This window comes from Saccostrea cucullata, unplaced genomic scaffold (assembly GCF_032062105.1).
Source record: "Saccostrea cucullata isolate Sc308-1 unplaced genomic scaffold, CSIRO_AGI_Scuc_v1 ctg2540, whole genome shotgun sequence".
Taxonomy (NCBI): domain Eukaryota; kingdom Metazoa; phylum Mollusca; class Bivalvia; order Ostreida; family Ostreidae; genus Saccostrea; species Saccostrea cuccullata.
In genome coordinates this window covers 77,501-100,307 of record NW_026920853.1, presented here as the reverse complement: position 1 = coordinate 100,307, position 22,807 = coordinate 77,501, and the positions used below count along the sequence as shown (strand labels likewise).

The 22,807-nt window shown below is 35.6% G+C and overlaps 2 protein-coding genes across 2 annotated transcripts; both read right to left on the bottom strand.

Annotated features, from left to right (window-relative positions):
• Window positions 1-229: 229 nt before the first annotated feature.
• On the bottom strand, window positions 230-4,220 carry LOC134258497 (ankyrin-3-like). The gene is given in 3 exon segments (XM_062741065.1): window positions 230-2,322; window positions 2,410-3,730; window positions 4,211-4,220. Coding segments are annotated over 3 exon segments (2,100 nt in total). The 3' UTR covers window positions 230-1,553.
• Window positions 4,221-7,852: 3,632 nt separating this feature from the next.
• LOC134258505 (uncharacterized) lies at window positions 7,853-21,134 on the bottom strand. Its single transcript, XM_062741071.1, is given in 4 exon segments — window positions 7,853-8,345; window positions 8,347-14,270; window positions 15,694-16,361; window positions 20,922-21,134. Coding segments are annotated over 3 exon segments (6,972 nt in total). The 5' UTR covers window positions 16,337-16,361; window positions 20,922-21,134; the 3' UTR covers window positions 7,853-7,940.
• Window positions 21,135-22,807: the final 1,673 nt, after the last annotated feature.

Here is a 22,807-nt window from a genome sequence, read left to right as displayed (position 1 = left end):
AAAATGAAAATTGACCCTGTTTTGTCTTTACTAATAATTGAAACAAAGATTTCATATCCCTTTACCTACGTGCTTAAAAGGTTTCATAAATGTTTATAGTTAACAAATTTGATGTGTATTATCTTAATTTTGTATTAAAAACTTTCTTTCGTTTCCAAATGTGGCTTTTCAACATTACGTAAATATCTTGTTTGAAATTTGCCCTACAACCGCATTCATTTCGAAGGAGGTCAACAAAACATAGTATGATGTATGTAAATGAATTTGTGATTTTTAATAACTATACTCTTTCAAGTTTCAAATGACATATATCGTGTCAGATTCAGTTCACAAATTTTTTTGACATTTCCCAAAGTCGATTTGGTACTATAAATTGAGAATCCGTAAAATAGTGATAATTGATAATACATCGTCGATATATCTGAATGTTGAACTGAAGGAAACAGCAAGTGCTTTCTTCTTTTTATGTATTTTTTTCATAAATGCTTTAAATTCTATATGATACTATCCCGCTCATTTTTGCCAGCTATATTCAAAGCTAAACTTTACTTTCATTCCATATTTCAGAAATAATGTGAACGCACGTGGTACTGAGAAACCACTGAATCCATTGTCAGAATAAAAACCCAGCATCACATTGTAGTAAGAGTTCAACGATACTGTCCTGACCATATAACTGTGTTATGGACTCTTATTGTATTTATTGCATAAGTTAACGCAAGTATCATTACTTTATAATGACACTTCGACCGTGCTGTACTGTCCATTTTCAAAGGCTATGTAGAGAGGACTGGTTCCCTCCTTGTCACAAAAATTGATGTCTGCCCCGTTGTTCAACAAAAAAAAATAACCATGCTGTCATGACCATTGAAACCTGCTAGGGACATCGGACAGCCGTTGCCTTTATTGCATAAATTTACATCAGCACCTGAATTAAATAGAAGTTCGATTGTGCTGCAATGTGAGTTTTCACAAGCTATCCAAAGAGAACTATTTCCATCTTTTACACATAAATTAATGTCAACACCGCTGTTCAATAACAGTTGTGCCGTTCTATCATGTCCATTTTGATAAGCTATTTAAAGAGAACTGGCTCAATTTTTTTTTCACATAAATTGATGTCAGCACCGTCGTTCAGTAACAATTATGCCGTGTTATCAAATCTTTTTGACTGAATCCATCACCATAACATAAATTGATATCGGCACCGCTTTTTAGTAGCAATTGAACCGTGCTATCATGTCCATTTTGACAAGCTATAAAAAGAGGACTGGCTCCATTCTTACTACGTAAATTGATGTCGGCACCGTTGTTCATTAACAGTCGTACAGTTCTATCATGTCCCTTAAAACACGCTATGTGAAGAGGACTGAATCCCTCATTATCATATAAATTGATGTCAGCTCCATTGTTCAGTAACAGTTGTACCGTGCTATCATGTCCATTATGACAAGCTATATTAAGAGGACTGACTCCATTCATCTCACATAAATTGATGTCAGCACCGTTGTTCAGTAACAGTTGTACCGTGCTATCATGTCCATTTTGACAAGCTATATAAAGAGGACTGGCTCCATTCTTGTACATAAATTGATGTCGGCACCATTGTTCAGTAACAGTTGTACCGTGTTATCATGTCCATCATGACAAGCTATATAAAGAGGACTGGCTCCATTCGTGTTACATAAACTGATGTCAGCACCGTTGTTCAGTAAAAGTTGTACCGTGCTATCATGTCCATTTTGACAAGCTATATAAAGAGGACTGAATCCATCGTTATCACATAAATTGATGTCGGCACCGTTGTTCAGTAACAGTTGTACCGTGCTATCATGTCCATTTTGACAAGCTATATAAAGAGGACTGAATCCATCGTTATCACATAAATTGATGTCGGCACCGTTGTTCAGTAACAGTTGTACCGTGCTATCATGTCCATTTTGACAAGCTATATTAAGAGGACTGACTCCATTCTTCTCACATAAATTGATGTCGGCACCGTTGTTCAGTAACAGTTGTACCGTGCTATCATGTCCATTTTGACAAGCTATATAAAGAGGACTGGCTCCATTCTTCTTACATAAATTGATGTCGGCACCGTTGTTCAGTAACAGTTGTACCGTGCTATCATGTCCATTTTGACAAGCTATATAAAGAGGACTGTATCCATTCTTATCACATAAATTGATGTCAGCACCGTTGTTCAGTAACAGTTGTACCGTGCTATCATGTCCATTTTGACAAGCTATATAAAGAGGACTGAATCCATCGTTATCACATAAATTGATGTCGGCACCGTTGTTCAGTAACAGTTATACCGTGCTATCATGTCCATTATGACAAGCTATATTAAGAGGACTGGCTCCATTCTTCTCACATCAATTGATGGCGGCACCGTTGTTCAGTAACAGTTGTACCGTGCTATCATGTCCATTTTGACAAGCTATCCTAAGAGGACTGAATCCCTCATTCTCACATAAATTGATGTCGGCACCGTTGTTCAGTAACAGTTGTACCGTGCTATGATGTCCATTTTCACAAGCTATCCAAAGAGGACTGTTACCATTCTTCTTACATAAATTGATGTCGGCACCGTTGTTCAGTAACAGTTGTACCGTGCTATCATGTCCATTTTGACAAGCTATATAAAGAGGACTGGCCCCATTCGTATTACATACATTGATGTCGGCACCGTTGTTCAGTAACAGTTGTACCGTGCTATCATGTCCATTTTGACAAGCTATATAAAGAGGACTGGCTCCATTCTTTTCACATAAATTGATGTCGGCACCGTTGTTCAGTAACAGTTGTACCGTGCTATCATGTCCATTTCGACAAGCTATATAAAGAGGACTGGCTCCATTCGTGCTACATAAATTGATGTCGGCACAGTTGTTCAGTAACAGTTGTACCGTGCTATCATGTCCATTTTGACAAGCTATATAAAGAGGACTGGCTCCATTCTTCTCACATAAATTGATGTCGGCACCGTTGTTCAGTAACAGTTGTACCGTGCTATCATGTCCATTATGACAAGCTATATTAAGAGGACTGACTCCATTCTTCTCACATAAATTGATGTCGGCACCGTTGTTCAGTAACAGTTGTACCGTGCTATCATGTCCATTTTGACAAGCTATATAAAGAGGACTGACTCCATTCTTCTTACATAAATTGATGTCGGCACCGTTGTTCAGTAACAGTTGTACCGTGCTATCATGTCCATTTTGACAAGCTATATAAAGAGGACTGGCTCCATTCTTGGTACATAAATTGATGTCAGCACCGTAGTTCAGTAACAGTTTTACAGTGCTATCATGTCAATTTTGACAAGCTATATCAAGAGGACTGAATCCATCGTTATCACATAAATTGATGTCGGCACCGTTGTTCAGTAACAGTTGTACCGTGCTATCATGTTCATTTTGACAAGCTATATAAAGAGGACTGGCTCCATCATTTATACATAAATTGATGTCGGCACCGTTGTTCAGTAACAGTTGTACCGTGCTATCATGTCCAATATGACAAGCTATGTTAAGAGGACTGACTCCATTCTTCTCAGATAAAATGATGTCGGCACCGTTGTTCAGTAACCGTTGTACCGTGCTATCATGTCCATTTTGACAAGCTACATAAAGAGGACTGGCTCCATTCTTCTCACATAAATTGATGTCGGCACCGTTGTTCAGTAACAGTTGTACCGTGCTATCATGTCCATTTTGACAAGCTATTAAAAGGACTGTACAATATTATAATAAATAATACAACGTGACGTGAAAAACATGTACATATACAGATTGATTCAAGAACATGAAATTATATAACTTTTAGTTTCTACATGTTATAATGAATTTTTCTACATTTTTACGAAAAGTTTGTACAGTTGGTGAGAAACGGATATGCAAAGGTAATTTATTCCATAAATGAACTCCAGTAATGAAAAGAATTTTTAAATTGATTTGTTCGATATTTTGGTAGATGAAGGTCATAGTTCGTTTCAGATCCAAGAACATAATTATTAGAGGAAATAAATTCAAAGGAGTTCTTCAAATATGTTGGTGCCATCATGAAGTGTTTTGTACAGTAATTCATATTTATGAAAATCAATTAACATAAATTGATGTCGGCACCGTTTTTCAAATAGGTAGTACATCATAAGTACATCTGCCCTTTTTTGCCAATTTAAAAACCCTATCTATGCCAGCACCTGGCGCCATTACCCCAAATAGTGACAATAATTCAAAGAAGGCAGAATGTATGCATTATAAAATATTTTTCTCGTGTGTAAGGGAAGAAACTTCTTAATTCATAAAGTATACATTTATAAGTCAAAGATTTACAAACTGAGTCTATGATAATTAAAGCGCAATGAATGGTCAATATGTACTTTTGAAAAGCTTTTCAGATTCAACATTTTCAATTAATTTGTTTGACGCATATAAATTTAGTTCAGTAACAGTTGTCTCTGTTGCTATCCCATGTCATACATTTTGTCTTGTTGGATATTAACACCATTTGATTTTTGGAACACCAATTTTCTTCTGACACAAATTGATGTCGGCATTTTCAATTGTTCACATTTTTATGATATGTTGTACCGTGCTCATCATATCAATATCTGTTCTATTTACATGTAAAGGGAATCATTGATATACAATAAAAATAATAGGGGACCTAAGGGGGCACTCCTGCTGTGACGGGCAAAAAATCAGTATGTACCTATTTTTACACACTGACAATTGAGGTTAAATAAGATTGAAACCATTTAATAGCCATTTGGTCAATGATATGATTGAAGTTTACTTATAAGAATATCATGATTAACCAAATCAAATGATGCTAAAATCGATGAAAGTTATGCCCGTTTCCTTGTTCAGTAACAGTTGTACCGTGCTATCATGTCCATTTTGACAAGCTACATATATTGTGATTTAAATAAGAGATCAAAGAGAGGTAAAGTTACATATCTGATTGGCTATGTGTTTTTCCATTTTGATAATGTTGGAAGAATGGATATCGGTCTGTACATAAATGATGTCGGCGCCGTTTTTCAAAACAGTTGTAACTTTTGCTTGTTTTAAATGCTATCATGTCCATTAGTGATGCAAGTATTTATAAGATGTGTAATAGATTTGCATATAACATTTGCCGAAAGCTTTAGAAGACGATCCAATCAAATCTATACCGGCTGACTTGTTTACATCAAGTTGTATTCAACATATTTAATACTTCAAACTCACTTATATGATTTATACTGAAAACATTTTCTTTCCCTAGTTTAGTTTCTGTAAAACTATTTAATAATTCTGAATCAAAACCTTCTACTTACATATCTGCTAATAATTTACAGGATATTTCAGTAAAGTGTTTGTTAAAAATATCAACAATATCCTGTAAATCTTCGAAATCCGAACCATTTTGTGTTATACGGGTAGGTGTGAATTTTTTTTAATCTGATGCCAGTTGGTTTAAATAACTCCACATTTCTTTAGGACTTGAACTATCTTCAATTGCTGATTTGTAATACTTTGATTTGGGATCTAATAATTGTGTGACTTTATTTCTCCAAAATTTGTAATTTTCTGAATTTCTTTGTACATGGTAAATTAAATGTCTAGCATCATTTATTTCCTGAGTAAGCATTTAGTAATTTCAGTTGTTGACTCTTTTAGTTTTTACTTTGGCAGTTGTTAAGAATATCATTAAATAATTCATAAAATTTACTATCATGTCCATTGTGACAAGCTATCTAAAGAGGACTGATTTTCTCACATAAATTTGATGTTCGGCACTCATTTTCATTGAATTGTTTTAAATCTCGATATTGGAATTTCAGTATGTTTTCCTACCGTATACAATTAGTTTTCCGTGTCAAACATACAGGGTAGTGGTCATAGGGGGTACATATGTTTTCTGGTTTGTTGTATAAAAATGACAGGTACTTGAGCTATTCTAGTAGGAACAGTAACTATCTGTGAAAGTCCAAACTCCTCTAAAGCAGATGCTATTGTGGGGGGTCCATTAGATCAATATTGAAATCACATAAATTGAGTGTCACAGCAGCACCACCTTGTTCAGTAACAGTTGTACCGTGCTATCATGTCCATTTTGCAATAAAATATAGGTTTTGATATAATGTTACTGACTTCTAAATCAGCTCTACGTTTATATGAAATTTCATTTGAAATGTATATTAAGATTCCACCTGCCCTTATAAACGATCTTTTCTTTCAAAGACAAAGCCCTCAATATTCAATTCAGATGTGCTCGGCACATAAACCTAAAATATCTAAAGTTTGTCTGTTTTGTAACAGTTTAATTTGCTATCATGTCCATTGGGGATAACAAGCTATATAAATTTCCGAGGACTGTTTTAACATTCCTTGATTTTTTTGTGTTGTTTGACATATCATTGTTACGTCGAGGACCGTTGTTCTTTAGTAACAGTTGAATACCGTGCTATGACATGTTTGTTTTGACAGTGCTACTTTTAGAATTTGTGATCTTGATTCTTACATTTAACTTGTGGTTCTCTTGTCAATTTAGAATTTGTAGAGTTATAACAGTTATCAGTATTGTCACATAAACATTGAAAGTTATTGCATTCATTACAAATAATGCTACATAAAAAAGTTTTGATGTTTAGTACGGCAACGTTGTTCAGTAACAGTTGTACCGTGCTATCATGTCCATTTTGAATTCAAATCAAGCTATATAAGTCACAGACTGGAAAAACTGGCATCCATTCTTGTTTCCACATTTCCCCGTAAATTGATGTATTAATCCGTCACCGTTGTCTCAGTAACAGTTTCCAATACTGAATGCCCTTTGCCTAATTCACCTTTGTCGCTAAAGAGAGCTCCATACTCATAACAAACATATTTAAGTGGTATTCACATGTCCACATCCCGTTGAAATACATTTGATACGGAGAACGGTGTTTGATGCTGGAGATAACAGCGTCATGTTCAATCATGTCCCGATGAGATGAGGCATCATTTCCCCCAGCTTGGATAATTATGTGCAAGTATTCTGCTAAATTTATTTTGAGAAGCTTAGCTTTGATGTCGGCACCGTTGTTCAGTAACAGTTGTACCGTGCTATCATGTCCATTATAAGACAAGCTATTGGTCATAAAGTATCGGATGGTTCCATCCGTTTCGTGCAGAATCATGTAGACTTTGCGTTCTTTTCCGGTAAAGATGTCGCATTGTTGTTCAGTAACAGTTGTTCACCGTGTACGTCTGTTCCTTGTTTTTCACAACCTTTTGACAAGCTATATTTTTGTCAAGCATTATTGGTTTGTCTGATCCGTTTCTTTTCGACACTTTATTTTTCTTTCAGGTCTTGTAATTCTTTTGCTAAATTATTAATTGCCACAGTTGTAAAGATTGAATTGTACTTGCATGTCCAATTTTGACAACTAGCTACTATACAAAGAGAAGCACTTTTCACTGGTGTTGATGCCATTTGTGGTGTTGATTGTTCAAGAACATTACTAGTATTGTAATGTCCTTACTCTTGATGTCTTGAATGAATTTGTTCAGCTAACAGTTTTTGCTGACGTTGCCTTGATATGTAATTTTCCCACAAGAGTGGCTACAGAATCACAATCAGACTTGAAAATCTGTCCATTTTTTCCTACTTCTTTAATTGTTTTTAATTCTTCTTTCAAATAGTTCAAAATTGTTTCATATTTCTCCACCAGTTATACTGTACAGTAAGATAGTGTGGTATACTCACATCAGTAGCTATCATGTCTCATCAAATGATTGTGTAAGTCCAGAAAATGATTTAAATAAGCTTGAATTAATACTTTGATCCATATATTCATTAGACACAGCCATATATTTTGGCTAGGGAAACTTAACAGAATCACACATGGTAATTTAACAAAGACAACAGGTGAGATCAGAGCTACCCAAAAACACGTCTTATCAGTTCGGCTGCTTATCAGAATCTCCATTATTATCACATAAATTGATGTCGGCACCGTTGTTCAGTAACAGTTGTACCGTGCTATCATGTCCATTTTGACAAGCTATATAAAGAGGACTGGTTCCATTATTATTACATAAATTGATGTCGGCACCGTTGTTCAGTAACAGTTGTACCGTGCTATCATGTCCATTATGACAAGCTACATAAAGAGGACTGAATCCATCGTCATCACATAGATTGATGTCGGCACCGTTGTTCAGTAACAGTTGTACCGTGCTATTATGTCCATTTTGACAAGCTATATAAAGAGGACTGGCTCCATTCTTCTCACATAAATTGATGTCGGCACCGTTGTTCAGTAACAGTTGTACCGTGCTATCATGTCCATTATGACAAGCTATCATGAAGAGGACTGTCCATTCTTTCACATAAATTGATGTCGGCACCGTTGTTCAGTAACAGTTGTACCGTGCTATCATGTCCATTTTGACAAGCTATATAAAGAGGACTGGCTCCATCGTTATCACATAAATTGATGTCGGCACCGTTGTTCAGTAACAGTTGTACCGTGCTATCATGTCCATTTTGACAAGCTATATAAAGAGGACTGGCTCCATTCTTCTCACATAAATTGATGTCGGCACCGTTGTTCAGTAACAGTTGTACCGTGCTATCATGTCCATTTTGACAAGCTATATAAAGAGGACTGGTTCCATCATTATCACATAAATTGATGTCGGCACCGTTGTTCAGTAACAGTTGTACCGTGCTATCATGTCCATTTTGACAAGCTATATAAAGAGGACTGGCTCCATCATTTTCAAATGAATTGATGTCGGCACCGTTGTTCAGTAACAGTTGTACCGTGCTATCATGTCCATTTTGACAAGCTATATAAAGAGGACTGAATCCATCATTATCACATAAATTGATGTCGGCACCGTTGTTCAGTAACAGTTGTACCGTGCTATCATGTCCATTTTGACAAGCTATATAAAGAGGACTGGCTCCATTCTTCTCACATAAATTGATGTCGGCACCGTTGTTCAGTAACAGTTGTACCGTGCTATCATGTCCATTTTGACAAGCTATATAAAGAGGACTGGCTCCATTCTTCTCACATAAATTGATGTCGGCACCGTTGTTCAGTAACAGTTGTACCGTGCTATCATGTCCATTTTGACAAGCTATATAAAGAGGACTGAATCCATCGTTATCACATAAATTGATGTCGGCACCGTTGTTCAGTAACAGTTGTACCGTGCTATCATGTCCATTGTGACAAGCTATATAAAGAGGACTGGCTCCATTTTTATCACATAAATTGATGTCGGCACCGTTGTTCAGTAACAGTTGTACCGTGCTATCATGTCCATTTTGACAAGCTATATAAAGAGGACTGGCTCCATTCTTCTCACATAAATTGATGTCGGCACCGTTGTTCAGTAACAGTTGTACCGTGCTATCATGTCCATTTTGACAAGCTATATAAAGAGGACTGAATCCATTCTTATCACATAAATTGATGTCGGCACCGTTGTTCAGTAACAGTTGTACCGTGCTATCATGTCCATTATGACAAGCTATATTAAGAGGACTGATCCCAACCTTCTTACATAAATTGATGTCGGCACCATTGTTCAGTAACAGTTGTACCGTGCTATCATGTCCATTTTCACAAGCTATATAAAGAGGACTGGTTCCATCATTCGTTTTACATACATTGATGTCGGCACCGTTGTTCAGTAACAGTTGTACCGTGCTATCATGTCCATTTTGACAAGCTATATAAAGAGGACTGGCTCCATTCTTCTCACATAAATTGATGTCGGCACCGTTGTTCAGTAACAGTTGTACCGTGCTATCATGTCCATTTTGACAAGCTACATAAAGAGGACTGGCTCCATTCTTCTCACATAAATTGATGTCGGCACCGTTGTTCAGTAACAGTTGTACCGTGCTATCATGTCCATTTTGACAAGCTATATAAAGAGGACTGGCTCCATTCTTATCACATAAATTGATGTCGGCACCGTTGTTCAGTAACAGTTGTACCGTGCTATCATGTCCATTTTGACAAGCTATATAAAGAGGACTGAATCCATCGTTATCACATAAATTGATGTCGGCACCGTTGTTCAGTAACAGTTGTACCGTGCTATCATGTCCATTTTGACAAGCTATATAAAGAGGACTGGCCCCATTCGCATTACATACATTGATGTCGGCACCGTTGTTCAGTAACCGTTGTACCGTGCTATCATGTCCATTTTGACAAGCTACATAAAGAGGACTGGCTCCATTCTTCTCACATAAATTGATGTCGGCACCGTTGTTCAGTAACAGTTGTACCGTGCTATCATGTCCATTTTGACAAGCTATATAAAGAGGACTGAATCCATCATTATCACATAAATTGATGTCGGCACCGTTGTTCAGTAACAGTTGTACCGTGCTATCATGTCCATTTTGACAAGCTATATAAAGAGGACTGGCTCCATTCTTCTTACATAAATTGATGTCGGCACCGTTGTTCAGTAACAGTTGTACCGTGCTATCATGTCCATTTTGACAAGCTATATAAAGAGGACTGGCTCCATTCTTATTACGTAAATTGTTGTCGGCACCGTTGTTCAGTAACAGTTGTACCGTGCTATCATGTCCATTTTGACAAGCTATATAAAGAGGACTGGCTCCATTCTTCTTACATAAATTGATGTCGGCACCGTTGTTCAGTAACAGTTGTACCGTGCTATCATGTCCATTTTGACAAGCTATATAAAGAGGACTGAATCCATCTTTATCATATAAATTGATGTCGGCACCGTTGTTCAGTAACAGTTGTACCGTGTTATCATGTCCATTATGACAAGCTATATAAAGAGGACTGGCTCCATTCTTTTCATATCAATTGATGTCGGCACCGTTGTTCAGTAACAGTTTTACCGTGCTATCATGTCCATTTTGACAAGCTATATAAAGAGGACTGGCTCCATTCTTCTCACATAAATTGATGTCGGCACCGTTGTTCAGTAACAGTTGTACCGTGCTATCATGTCCATTTTGACAAGCTATATAAAGAGGACTGGCTCCATTCTTCTCACATAAATTGATGTCGGCACCGTTGTTCAGTAACAGTTGTACCGTGCTATCATGTCCATTTTGACAAGCTATATAAAGAGGACTGACTCCATTCTTCTCACATAAATTGATGTCGGCACCGTTGTTCAGTAACAGTTGTACCGTGCTATCATGTCCATTTTGACAAGCTATATAAAGAGGACTTGCTCCATTCTTCTCACATAAATTGATGTCGGCACCGTTGTTCAGTAACAGTTGTACCGTGCTATCATGTCCATTTTGACAAGCTATATAAAGAGGACTGGCTCCATTCTTCTCACATAAATTGATGTCGGCACCGTTGTTCAGTAACAGTTGTACCGTGCTATCATGTCCATTTTGACAAGCTATATTAAGAGGACTGACTCCATTCTTCTCACATAAATTTATTTCAGCACCGTTGTTCAGTAACAGTTGTACCGTGCTATCATGTCCATTTTGACAAGCTATATAAAGAGGACTGGCTCCATTCTTCTCACATAAATTGATGTCGGCACCGTTGCTCAGTAACAGCTGTACCGTGCTATCATGTCCATTTTGACAAGCTATAAAAAGAGGACTGGCTCCATTCTTATTACGTAAATTGATGTCGGCACCATTGTTCAGTAACAGTTGTACCGTGCTATCATGTCCATTTTGACAAGCTATATAAAGAGGACTGAATCCATTCTTCTCACATAAATTGATGTCGGCACCGTTGTTCAGTAACAGTTGTACCGTGCTATCATGTCCATTTTGACAAGCTATATAAAGAGGACTGCATCCATCATTATTACATAAATTGATGTCGGCACCGTTGTTCAGTAACAGTTGTACCGTGCTATCATGTCCATTTTGACAAGCTATATAAAGAGGACTGAATCCATTCTTCTCACATAAATGGATGTCGGCACCGTTGTTCAGTAACAGTTGTACCGTGCTATCATGTCCATTTTGACAAGCTATATAAAGAGGACTGGTTCCATCATTATCACATAAATTGATGTCGGCACCGTTGTTCAGTAACAGTTGTACCGTGCTATCATGTCCATTTTGACAAGCTATATAAAGAGGACTGTCTCCATCATTATCACATAAATTGATGTCGGCACCGTTGTTCAGTAACAGTTGTACCGTGCTATCATGTCCATTTTGACAAGCTATATAAAGAGGACTGTGTCCATCATTATCACATAAATTGATGCCGGCACCGTTGTTCAGTAACAGTTGTACCGTGCTATCATGTCCATTTTGACAAGCTATATAAAGAGGACTGGCTCCATTCTTCTCACATAAATTGATGTCGGCACCGTTGTTCAGTAACAGTTGTACCGTGCTATCATGTCCATTTTGACAAGCTATATAAAGAGGACTGGTTCCATTATTATTACATAAATTGATGTCGGCACCGTTGTTCAGTAACAGTTGTACCGTGCTATCACGTCCCCTATAACAAGCCATAGAAAGAGGACTGTCTCTATTCTCAGTATCATATGAATTGATTTCATCACCGTTGTTCAATAAGCAAATAATTGTGTTCTTACGTCTCTCTCCAGTTTTTGTTTCGATTCCGGCCTCTTTGATATGATCTTCATCATTTGCAGCAGCGAGAGATAACGGACTCCACCAACCTTTTGTTAACTTGTTAACGTCAGCACCAAGTCTTACTAACTCTTCAAGTATTGAAAAATTATGAAAAATCGAAGCAACATGAATTGGTAAAAGGTCATCCCATATTTCCATCATTCCTGATTTTTTATATTCTTCACTGAGAGAATTTAATAGGTTTAAATCACCATTCGCACATATAGCAGAAAATATAGGATGTTCTTTCAACTTTGTTTCAGGTATACTTTTCATGAAAAATAAAGAAATATCAGTATGACAAAATACAATAAATCCGACTAAAGGACATATTTCACTTTTAAATGAATAAAGGAAATCAAGTCTTGTGAAAAAAGATCTTTCAAATAATTTTTGAAATTCCGTTTTGTCTACTTCACATTTAATTTTTACAAGAAGCTTTTCGGACGAATCCACTTTTTCCTTAAAAGAATTGATCACACTCTCTTTCCTTAAGCATGGATTGAGTAGAACATCTACAATATGTTCTGTTTGCATGTCAATGATTAACCTGTCCACAAGATCATCAATGTACTCTTCAGGAAGGTAAACAGTGAAGGGATCGCGATCTTCCTCTTCTGTATCGTCTTCTATCCTTACCCGACGTCTCAGAAAACCACTGTCTGCGTACTGTATTGTCTCTTGTGGACAATCAACACCAAACACCAGAGTCGTTATCTCCATAATAAAGTCGTGAAGGAATTGGAAAGCATTTCCGACACGTTTGACATAAGATCCTTTCAATTCATGTAGAGTACTACGAATGACTGAAATATGTGTGTTTTCTTGTAACTCACACATACCTAAAATTTCTTTGAATTTCATCAAAGAAATATCATTTTTTACAATAGCATCGATTTTCAAATTGTTTTTAAAAGCCACTATCAAGATAAGTGAGCAAAATCTTTTCTTGTCTGTTTTCTTCCAAACTTCAATTTCCTTTTTAATAAATTTGTACGGATTTTTAAAGAAATCGACCCCCTTTTCTTTGTAGTTCGCCTCCCTTGAATAAAGCTTACAAAGCAATGGGAAGTAAGCTTCGTTTTTAATTATTTCAGTAACAACCTCCTCGGATAAATGAAGATTCTGTGAATACTGATTGAAAATCGCTCTTTTCTCTTTAACAGTCAGTCCATTTTTTTCGCTGTCAATTTCTACTGCAGTAGATTCGTCCAATAAGTTACCCTTGACTCTTTTGTCATAAAAGACACATCTTCTACATGATATCAACAATTTATTCTTCTTCAAGCAAATTTCCAGCGTTTTCTCTAAACATTTCCATGAATGATATAAAATTTCATCTAACGATTCCTTACCTAAAGGATCATTGAATACAAATAATATGCGATTTTCTGAGACTCCAGTTGAACAGATCTTTTTAATTTCTTCCACCTTATCCACCGGTAGGACATCCCATCCCTGCTCTTTGAGAATAAGTGCAATATGTTGAATTATTGCAGATTTTCCAGATCCAGAATTTCCAACAACTGTGATTAGGTTGAGGCTTTTAAGCTTTTCTTGAACCGCTTCACTTGCTCTTGTAGGAATGAAGGCAATGTCGTCTTCTCGCCAATTGTCCAGAATCTCTTTTACCAGAGTGTTTTCTGAAAAAGAATTTTTTTTAAGATAATAAGTATAAAAACAGAAAATAAGAAATTGTTAAATCAAATTGTATTTTTTTGTAAAACTGTATAATTGTCCACTAAGATTGTGCTCTTAAATTCATCTGAATCTGAATTAAGTATTGAAAAATACTGTTGCATTGTTTTTTGTGAATGCAACATATATTTACTACAAGAAAGTATGTAATTTAAAGTATTCAGATAAAAGAAAGGAATGTATGTACAGTCTTTAAGTTGTGGTTTATGGTGAAGTACAAATAAAAACTATAAAAAGGATTTTCATGCCATATAACAGAAAAAAAAGAGTATGGGGTTATTATCTAATGCAAACAAAAAAATATAAAATTGGATTGCAGGTAAGTTTTTTGTACGGTAATTCTTACGGTAATTCAAGTGTTTCACATAGAAAGAATGCAGTTAATCAGCCTATTGTTTTACATAGACATAAATGCAGTTACTCGACCTATTATACTTAAAATTTGAATTCACTTTGGAAAAAAAATTGTTAACTTACAAACATGATAAATTTGCTCTTTTTTTACCCTAGTTCATTCAAAAATATACAAGAGAAACGGATAAATGGCTGTCAGGGATTCCACGATTTTTGATGAATGCAACTTTACATAGACAAGTATAAGATTTATCTAGAGTGAATGTTGCACATGTTAAAAAAAGATTATATGAAGTGAAAGACCTACAACGTGGAAAGTCTGACTCTATATCTAGTGGTAGACTAAGTTTTATAAGTATATGAAAATATGCGGAGAAAATCTTCCTCTACGATTACAGCATGGTTCCTAGAAAAAGAGGTCTTCTCAGTTTCAACACTGGCATGTAACGATATATATGCAGGTCTTATGTTTAGTAGTTCGAGTACATCGAGAACTCTCATAGATGGAATTTTAAAAAAATGTTAAGGCTCTATCCCCGATAACAAGGCAGACATTTTTACATTTATTCGATCATAGTTTGCACCGTAGTACTAACGTTTCGTAGGTATCATTGAGATTTTTTTGCTTAGCCAACTTTTGTTCAAAATGAAGAATCTTAAGGAAACATATTCCACATAACTAATATTGAGAAATGTATTTGTCCAATTTATGAGAGCATGAGACATTAGTCTCCGCTATATATCGTATATAACGTATAAGTGGAATTTTTAATCTGACACTAATTTTGCGATTTGTCCTTAAAATATGGAAATTTGTTTAAGCGAGATGTAATTTTAGCGATTTTTAAAAAAACACACTAAAGAAGTTATCACAAATAAAGCACAGTTGCTTATTAGTGATTTTCAATTTCAGCGATCTTGGTACCCTCGCTAACAATGCCAAAATTACATCCTCGTAAAAAATTCTGTTTATACAGTAGTAAATATTTTAATAACAGTATTTATTATAGTCACCTTTGTCTTCAGATTTTCTTTTCAATTCCTGCAAATCCTTTTCCACAGAAGATAACTTTTCCATTAGAGATTGGTTATTCTTGTAATCTTCCCTAAGTTTTTTTAAGACTGTTATTTCGTACTCCTCTTCTAAAGCCTGATATTGAATATTACTCAGTCCAGACATGTAGTCTTTGTTTGTGTACGTTTGCAGTCTTTGGCAGATATCAGTTATGATTGACCACGTGTCGTCAAAATCTGTCTGTGAGGTAGAAGCCGAGCTAATGTGTCCAAACATGCTGTTTCTTATCATCCTGATCCTTTCTACGTCATCGCCGATAGTTATTTCTCCTACTGACGGCATCGTGTTTCCACCCCAACCTTTTGTTGGACAAGGAATCTTTGTACATATATTTCTTATCAGTGTATATAACAACGTAATATCAAATTCTTTATAACCATTAGTTTTTGCGCCTATAAGACGACGTTCTTGCTCGGGACGTATGTTTTTATAAATCGATGATGCCTTCACTTTGTTGTAAACAAGACCAGGAGGTACCTCCATTTCAAAGACATCTCTAGAGGCCTGGGTCAATTCTTCGTTAATTGCCATTCCGAGTTTAGCAAACCTGGAACGGCCGCCAGGGTCTGGTCCAGAAGCCATTCTTTGATTCCTTTCAGTTAATACTCTGAAATGACAGTGCAATGCTGTATTGATTTTCGAAATTAATGACAATCTTTTACGGTACCAATTTTAATGCACCAGTTGCCCATTCAGACAAATTTTGTCTCTTTGCTGATGCTCATGTCGAAACTTTCGAAAACAGATATATCTGAATTTAAAAAGGAAAGCTTTCAAGAACTATACAAATTCAAGGGGGATTCAGCTGATTTTTTTTTGTCAAGGTCAGCTGTTTTTCATTTGGTCTTTTTATAAGATATTGAGATAACAAACAGTATTCTAGCCTTAAATTAAAAAAAACACACACACAACCCACAAATGAGGTAGAGGACAAACTCAGACCCCCAAGAGGAGGAAATGGAGATAACGAAAAGTATTCAATATCAAAGTCCATAAAACAATACACAGCAGGATCAGAGCAAACACGGACCTCCCAAACATCAGACGTCTGATCAGATGCCACGGAGGATTAAGAATCCCCTGCCGACCGGTCACACCCGTCGTGTGCTACTTGTCATAATCGGGAAATAACACGAAAATCCGTCGTCAATTTAATGTACAAATAATCGACTAACAACTGGACTAAGTATGAAATTTGACTTAATGATATATTGTATTTGCTGATTTGATTTTGAATTTTGAATTTTCACAAAGTGAGCAATGCACATAAAATTCATTATTAGAACCAGATGTTATCAAAACTTTAAAAAATACTCTTCAGTATTCAACAATAATGTGCTTAAATACGGAAGGAAATAGGATGAAGTTCTACTCAGTATCAATATACAGGGAAAACACATATAGGATATATCCGTTGGAAATTCAAATTTTAATGACAAGGAAGAAACCCAGTTTAACAGTTTAACCCAGCTTCACAAGCAAACTTTTAATTTGTCTTAGAATACTTATTGGCATGTTTTAGTAATCCTTTCCAAAATAATTTTTTTCAAGCAAAAATCAAGTGTTAACAATATGTTTTACAATTTTTTTTTTAACATTTGCACAATTTGTTTGAAAAGAATCAGGATTTTATCAATATTTTTTTGTTTTCAAATCAGTCAGCAACTTGTGCGTGTATGATAAGATGAAGAAAAGTCTTGTTGTGATATTCAACCAGATATTCAGGTATTATCAATAAATAAAATTCAAGTAGTGGTATAAAAACTTTTAACTTTTCCCTTTGTAAATCCGAAAAAAAATTATGAATTATAAGAAATAACTTAAGATTTTTCACTTAATTGATTGAAATGGTTATAAATAAACCTTTCAATAAATGTATTTAAGGCAGATTACATGTTTAAAACTTTGAATTGTTCACAAATAAAGGAGCTATACTCTTAGAATTCATCATCGAATAAAGGGTCATTGAATACTGTTCGTTATCTCTACATCCTTCATCACAGGTAGCATCAGGTGCCATGGAGGAATGAACATCCCCTGCTGACCGGTCACACCGGAACAGGCTGCTGAAAAATGATTAAATGTTAAAGGAAATTCAACAAACACGTTTAAAGTCAGCATTTCTTCATTTTTATTGTCGGTGTATTGTCTTTGTTAGCAAATATCATTTTTCATATTTTGGCTGAATACTTCATAGCAATTTTTAAATTGATTTAACACTATTTTCAGTACTACTAAAATAATGGAGATCATGGTGATTTTGTGTATGAATACCCAACGCATAAGGAAGGAAATTCATTGTATTCTCAGTTTTACTAAGCTTTCATAAAGAAATCTTTATTTCACATGCATAAAAATCAACTCAGGAAAAGTCATTTCCGGAGCAAATTTTGAGAATTTATGTTTTCAAAGAAGAAAATCAGATGAACTTGGAAATTGTCCTTTTTTATATTTTGAATTATTTTTGTATGATTTTATATGTACAATATTTATTTGAAGTTTTGTAAAAAAAAATGTACAATCAATAAACATCTTTTTAAAAAGCTTAGAAAACGGAGTTCAGGAAATATTAGTTGTGTGGTCGGGTGTCTAAGAGTAATAAGTATCCCAAAGGTTCAGACACACCTGACTTGAGACCTGTGTATTTTTCTTTTTTAGTTTTTTTTTGGATAAACAGAATAATCCTTAATAGAATTGTTCTTAAAAATCAAATCCTATTGCTATGTCTTTTAATTCAACATTTAAATACATCTACGATGCATAGGCGTCGGAACCGGGGGGGGGGGGGGGGGGGGGGGGGGGGGGTTAGCCCCCTATTTTTTTTCCAAACATATACTTAGTATAGACTTACCCCCACTTTTTTCCAAATATATACTTCGTATAGACATTGAACATTGCTTCGTAGGTGTAGCCCCACCCCACTTTCCAGACATGTAGCAGAATAGTTGAAAATAGGGGAAAAGGTAGTGTTTACAAATAAATTTTTTGGCACTGAAGTTGGACCCCCCCCCCCCACGAAAAGGATTTTCGTGATTGGGAAATTGACATTTCCTTTTCTTTTTTTTGTTCCTCATTTTTTCTTGTGAGGTTTGTTTGAGGTGTGTTTTTTTTTTACACCTAGCCCCCCCTTTCAATTTGCTTCCGACGCCAATGATGCATGCCAAAGATAGGGTGTCCCAATAGATTCCTTGCAATATAGTATCAGTGCGTTCGAAACAACACGTAAGCGCATTAATGACAACGCGCTAGCGCGCTAACATGCAAACGCGTCAATATTAATGCGCTTGCATGTTGTTTCTTACAACGCGCCATCGCGTTGTCATTTGAGGGCTAGCGTGAAGTCATAAACGCACTTGCAAGTTTTTTTTTATAAAGCGCTTATATCTTGAAAAGTAAATACAAAGCCAATTTTAACATTTTACACAATGAAAGGTGTATAATAGTGTACTGCTTAAATCTGAAAGATTTTTGAGCATCCTGACCTTTGCAACGGTCCTATCGGGACACCGTACAAAAAGACTTATATATGTTTCATAAATCTAGAAAAATATATACAAGTACAATCTAGCATATCGCATATAAGTTTCCAGTACTTTTCATGTTATGAAAATTTATAATTTCTTAAAAGTGTAGCTTTTTCAACTAGTATTATGTCTATAATATTTTTTTTGCATTTTGATACTTAATTTAGGCATATTTTTAAACCTTCTGTCAAAAATGTTTTGTTTAACGATAAGTATTATTATATTGTGTGATTTATACATGTTTTTATTTTTGAATTTCCCATACAGTATATCCTTTCTATGAAAATGAGTAATAAAATGATTTTTTTTATGAACAATTCATCAATGTGACACCATATTTTTTTTTTTTTACACAGAAACGTTAACACTCAAAAAACAATTGTTTCAACTTCTTGTTCACAAAATCGGCAAAGGTTAGGTTATCTTTGTATAAATCTTGAAAAGTAAATACAAAGCCAATACCTACTCAAAAGTAACATTTTACACACTGAAAGGTGTATAATAGTGTACTGCTTAAATCTGTAGCTTAATATTAGAAAGATTTTTGAGGAAATCTGTACGTGAACCCATGTATTTTCTAAATCCCATCCTGTTTTATTGAAAACTATGAAAGTCATAGTTTTCAAAAGTCTAGGCAGTCAAAATACAGCAAACCAGCCTACAGTTGTCTTCAATAATTTCTGAATACGTAAACTTATAGATTCTTATGATAGATACGCTTATTTAAAATCTTAAGTATTTTGTCAAAAACAAGGAAGTTAATGAAGTTTTGTTTCTATTTTTGTTTCAGCCAATCACAGTGAAGCGCAAGTGTTCTTGATAATTTGACATGATCCCACCTCTTATATTTTTGTTTATATCAATTTTGCTTATATTTTAGCGATTAATGTGTAGCTTGGGCGCTTTGTTCCCTGTGCCTCTTGTCAGGGATTAAAAGTATACTCTAAACGATCAATTTAATGCCTCTATTAAGAAAAAGTGAACTTTTTCGGACCCTTTCGGATGTAATTGTAAAAGTGTTTGTGTTTGGAGGGCGGGGATAATTCAAGTAATTTTTTTAAGCCGTTAGTTTGCACAGCACAAGGGATTTTATCCTTTCTAATGATGATTAGATGTATGCTGAAATGGTTAAAGAGATCTCAAAATACATGTTATTTGACCAGAAGAATTCTATTCACAAGATACCTACCGGTGCCCGATATTTAAGTTTTATGTGTAAAGTTTGACTGCAGAAAAAAGATCTTTTTAAACTCTCACCAAATTGGTTCTTTCAATTTGATATGAAGAGAGAGAGAGAGAGAGAGAGAGAGAGAGAGAGAGAGAGAGAGAGAGAGAGAGAGAGAGAGAGAGAGAGAGAGAGAGAGAGAGAGAGAGAAAGATAAATGATACATTGTACAGTCAATTGGGTATAAAACAAAGACCTTCATTTAATTATGAAACAAGTGAGCCAAAATAGGAGCCAATGACAGGAAGATATAAACACAATAAGCAGGTGATGGTTGAATATCAATCTATAAATAAGGACAGTTGTTCATGAAAAAGCTAGAGTTACTTCGACTGGCATAAAATTCCGTTATGATTTGGCTCTATCATCTGTAAACATTCCAAATTTAAATAGTAAAATGATAAATAAAGTAACTCACCTCAGACTACGATATATGTCTCCTTTGCATCATTATTATATAATGGTATGGCAGATAGCACGTCCATGGGATTCAAAGTAAAATGAATTAAACTATACCGAAGTTAACTTTACCGAACAAAAAAACAACCGCACAACTAAAAACATGAGTATTTTGCTGCGGCAATAAGACTGTGCCTCGATATTTTGATTTTCCTACAACTACATGTATATGTTAAGTACTATTTCCTTGTACTTTGTCACGTGATGTTTTTACTGATTATTGTGCATATGTAGAGTGAAATTATATTTATAGTTGTCTCTCTTAGTCTCTCTTACTTTTGCATCATACCTTTCTTTGTTCTTTACCCCTGACTTTCTTGCCTCTTCAGATGCTAGTGAATATGCACATTCATTCCCTGGATCAAGTCCGAGGAAAGAATCTGTAGGAAATCTTGGACTCCATCCATCATCAAGTAGTGTGGGAAAAAACCTTTTGCGTCACTCTTTGTAGCGTTGTATGCCTGAACCGAGGGAGCAACATGTTGTTTCCAGTCTGTCTTCTGTATGGGATCCAAGGCACCTAGCATCTTCAAGGGTGTTTGGTTTAACCTCTCCACCGATCCATTGCCCATAGGATGGTATAATTGTGTCATACAGGTTTTTCTAATTTCTAACAGCTTATAGAGCTCATTTATAACTCTGGACTCAAAATTCCTGCCCTTGCCACTGTGCAGCTTTTCTGAAAATCCATAATGTAAGAAAAAATTCTCATATAAGGCTTTAGCTGTGACGGTAGCCTTCTGGTTGCAGCATGGTATGGCCTGTGCAAAACGTGTATAATGGTCAGTAATAGCCAATATAGCTTTGGTCCCTCCTTTACTTCTCTCTTGACTCAAAAACTCAATACATAACAATTCCATTGGATGTGAGGTCTCAATGAGAACTAACTAAGCAACGGGCTTTGCTTGAGTCTTACGTCTTATGCACCTAGGGCAATTTTCTATTTTCTCCATTATCTCCCTTTCCAACCCTGGCCAAAAATACCTTTGCCTAGCTAACCACAATGTCTTTTCCTTCCCAGGATGGCCTGTATCTCTGTGAATACCTTGGAAAGCTACCTCTCTATACACCTCAGGTATTACAAGCTGGCTTACCTCTTTGTCATTTATAATTGCCTACCTGTAGAGAATTCCATCTTTAAAGTGAAGTGTTTTCCATTCCCGGAAAAATCTCTGAACTGAATAATGATACTCTTTCTTCATCTTCACTCTATTGGGATAAAATGCATGCTTCTTAATAACTCTGGCTTAATCCTTGTTCTTCTCCAGTTCTCTTCTCCAGTTAATGTCACCAAGATAATGGGATTCTTCATCCTCAAAACTAGCTGAATCTAATAAAGAGTCAACTATAATAGTCTGGCAATATGGAACATCACATAATACCGCCTGACATGTGGCCTTAATAGCATCAGAAGAGAACTGGCTTTCTAGACAACCCATCTGCATCAGCATTCTGCTGACAAGGTCTGTATGCTATAGTAGAATCACAGCCTGCTAAAGCAGCAACCCACCTTTGGCTAGTAGCATCTAGCTTGGCTTTAGAGAGCACATAGGTTAGGGGTTTATTATCAGTGATCACTTGAAAAGAAGTATCATGTCCTTGAAGTAACGCGTTTAATGGAGCTACTATCTTAGCAAAATGTTCAATGAAGCGTCGATAGTATCCCACAAATACATCTTAGGAGTTGTTTGATGTTGGAAGGTGTCGGACAATCACGAACAGCGGATAAATTCTCTTGGTGTGTTTGGATACCACTTTCTGAAATTACATGTCCTAAATAAGTAACAGAAGTTTTGAATAATTCGCATTTTGATGGCTTAAATTTTAATCCATGTTGAGCTAATT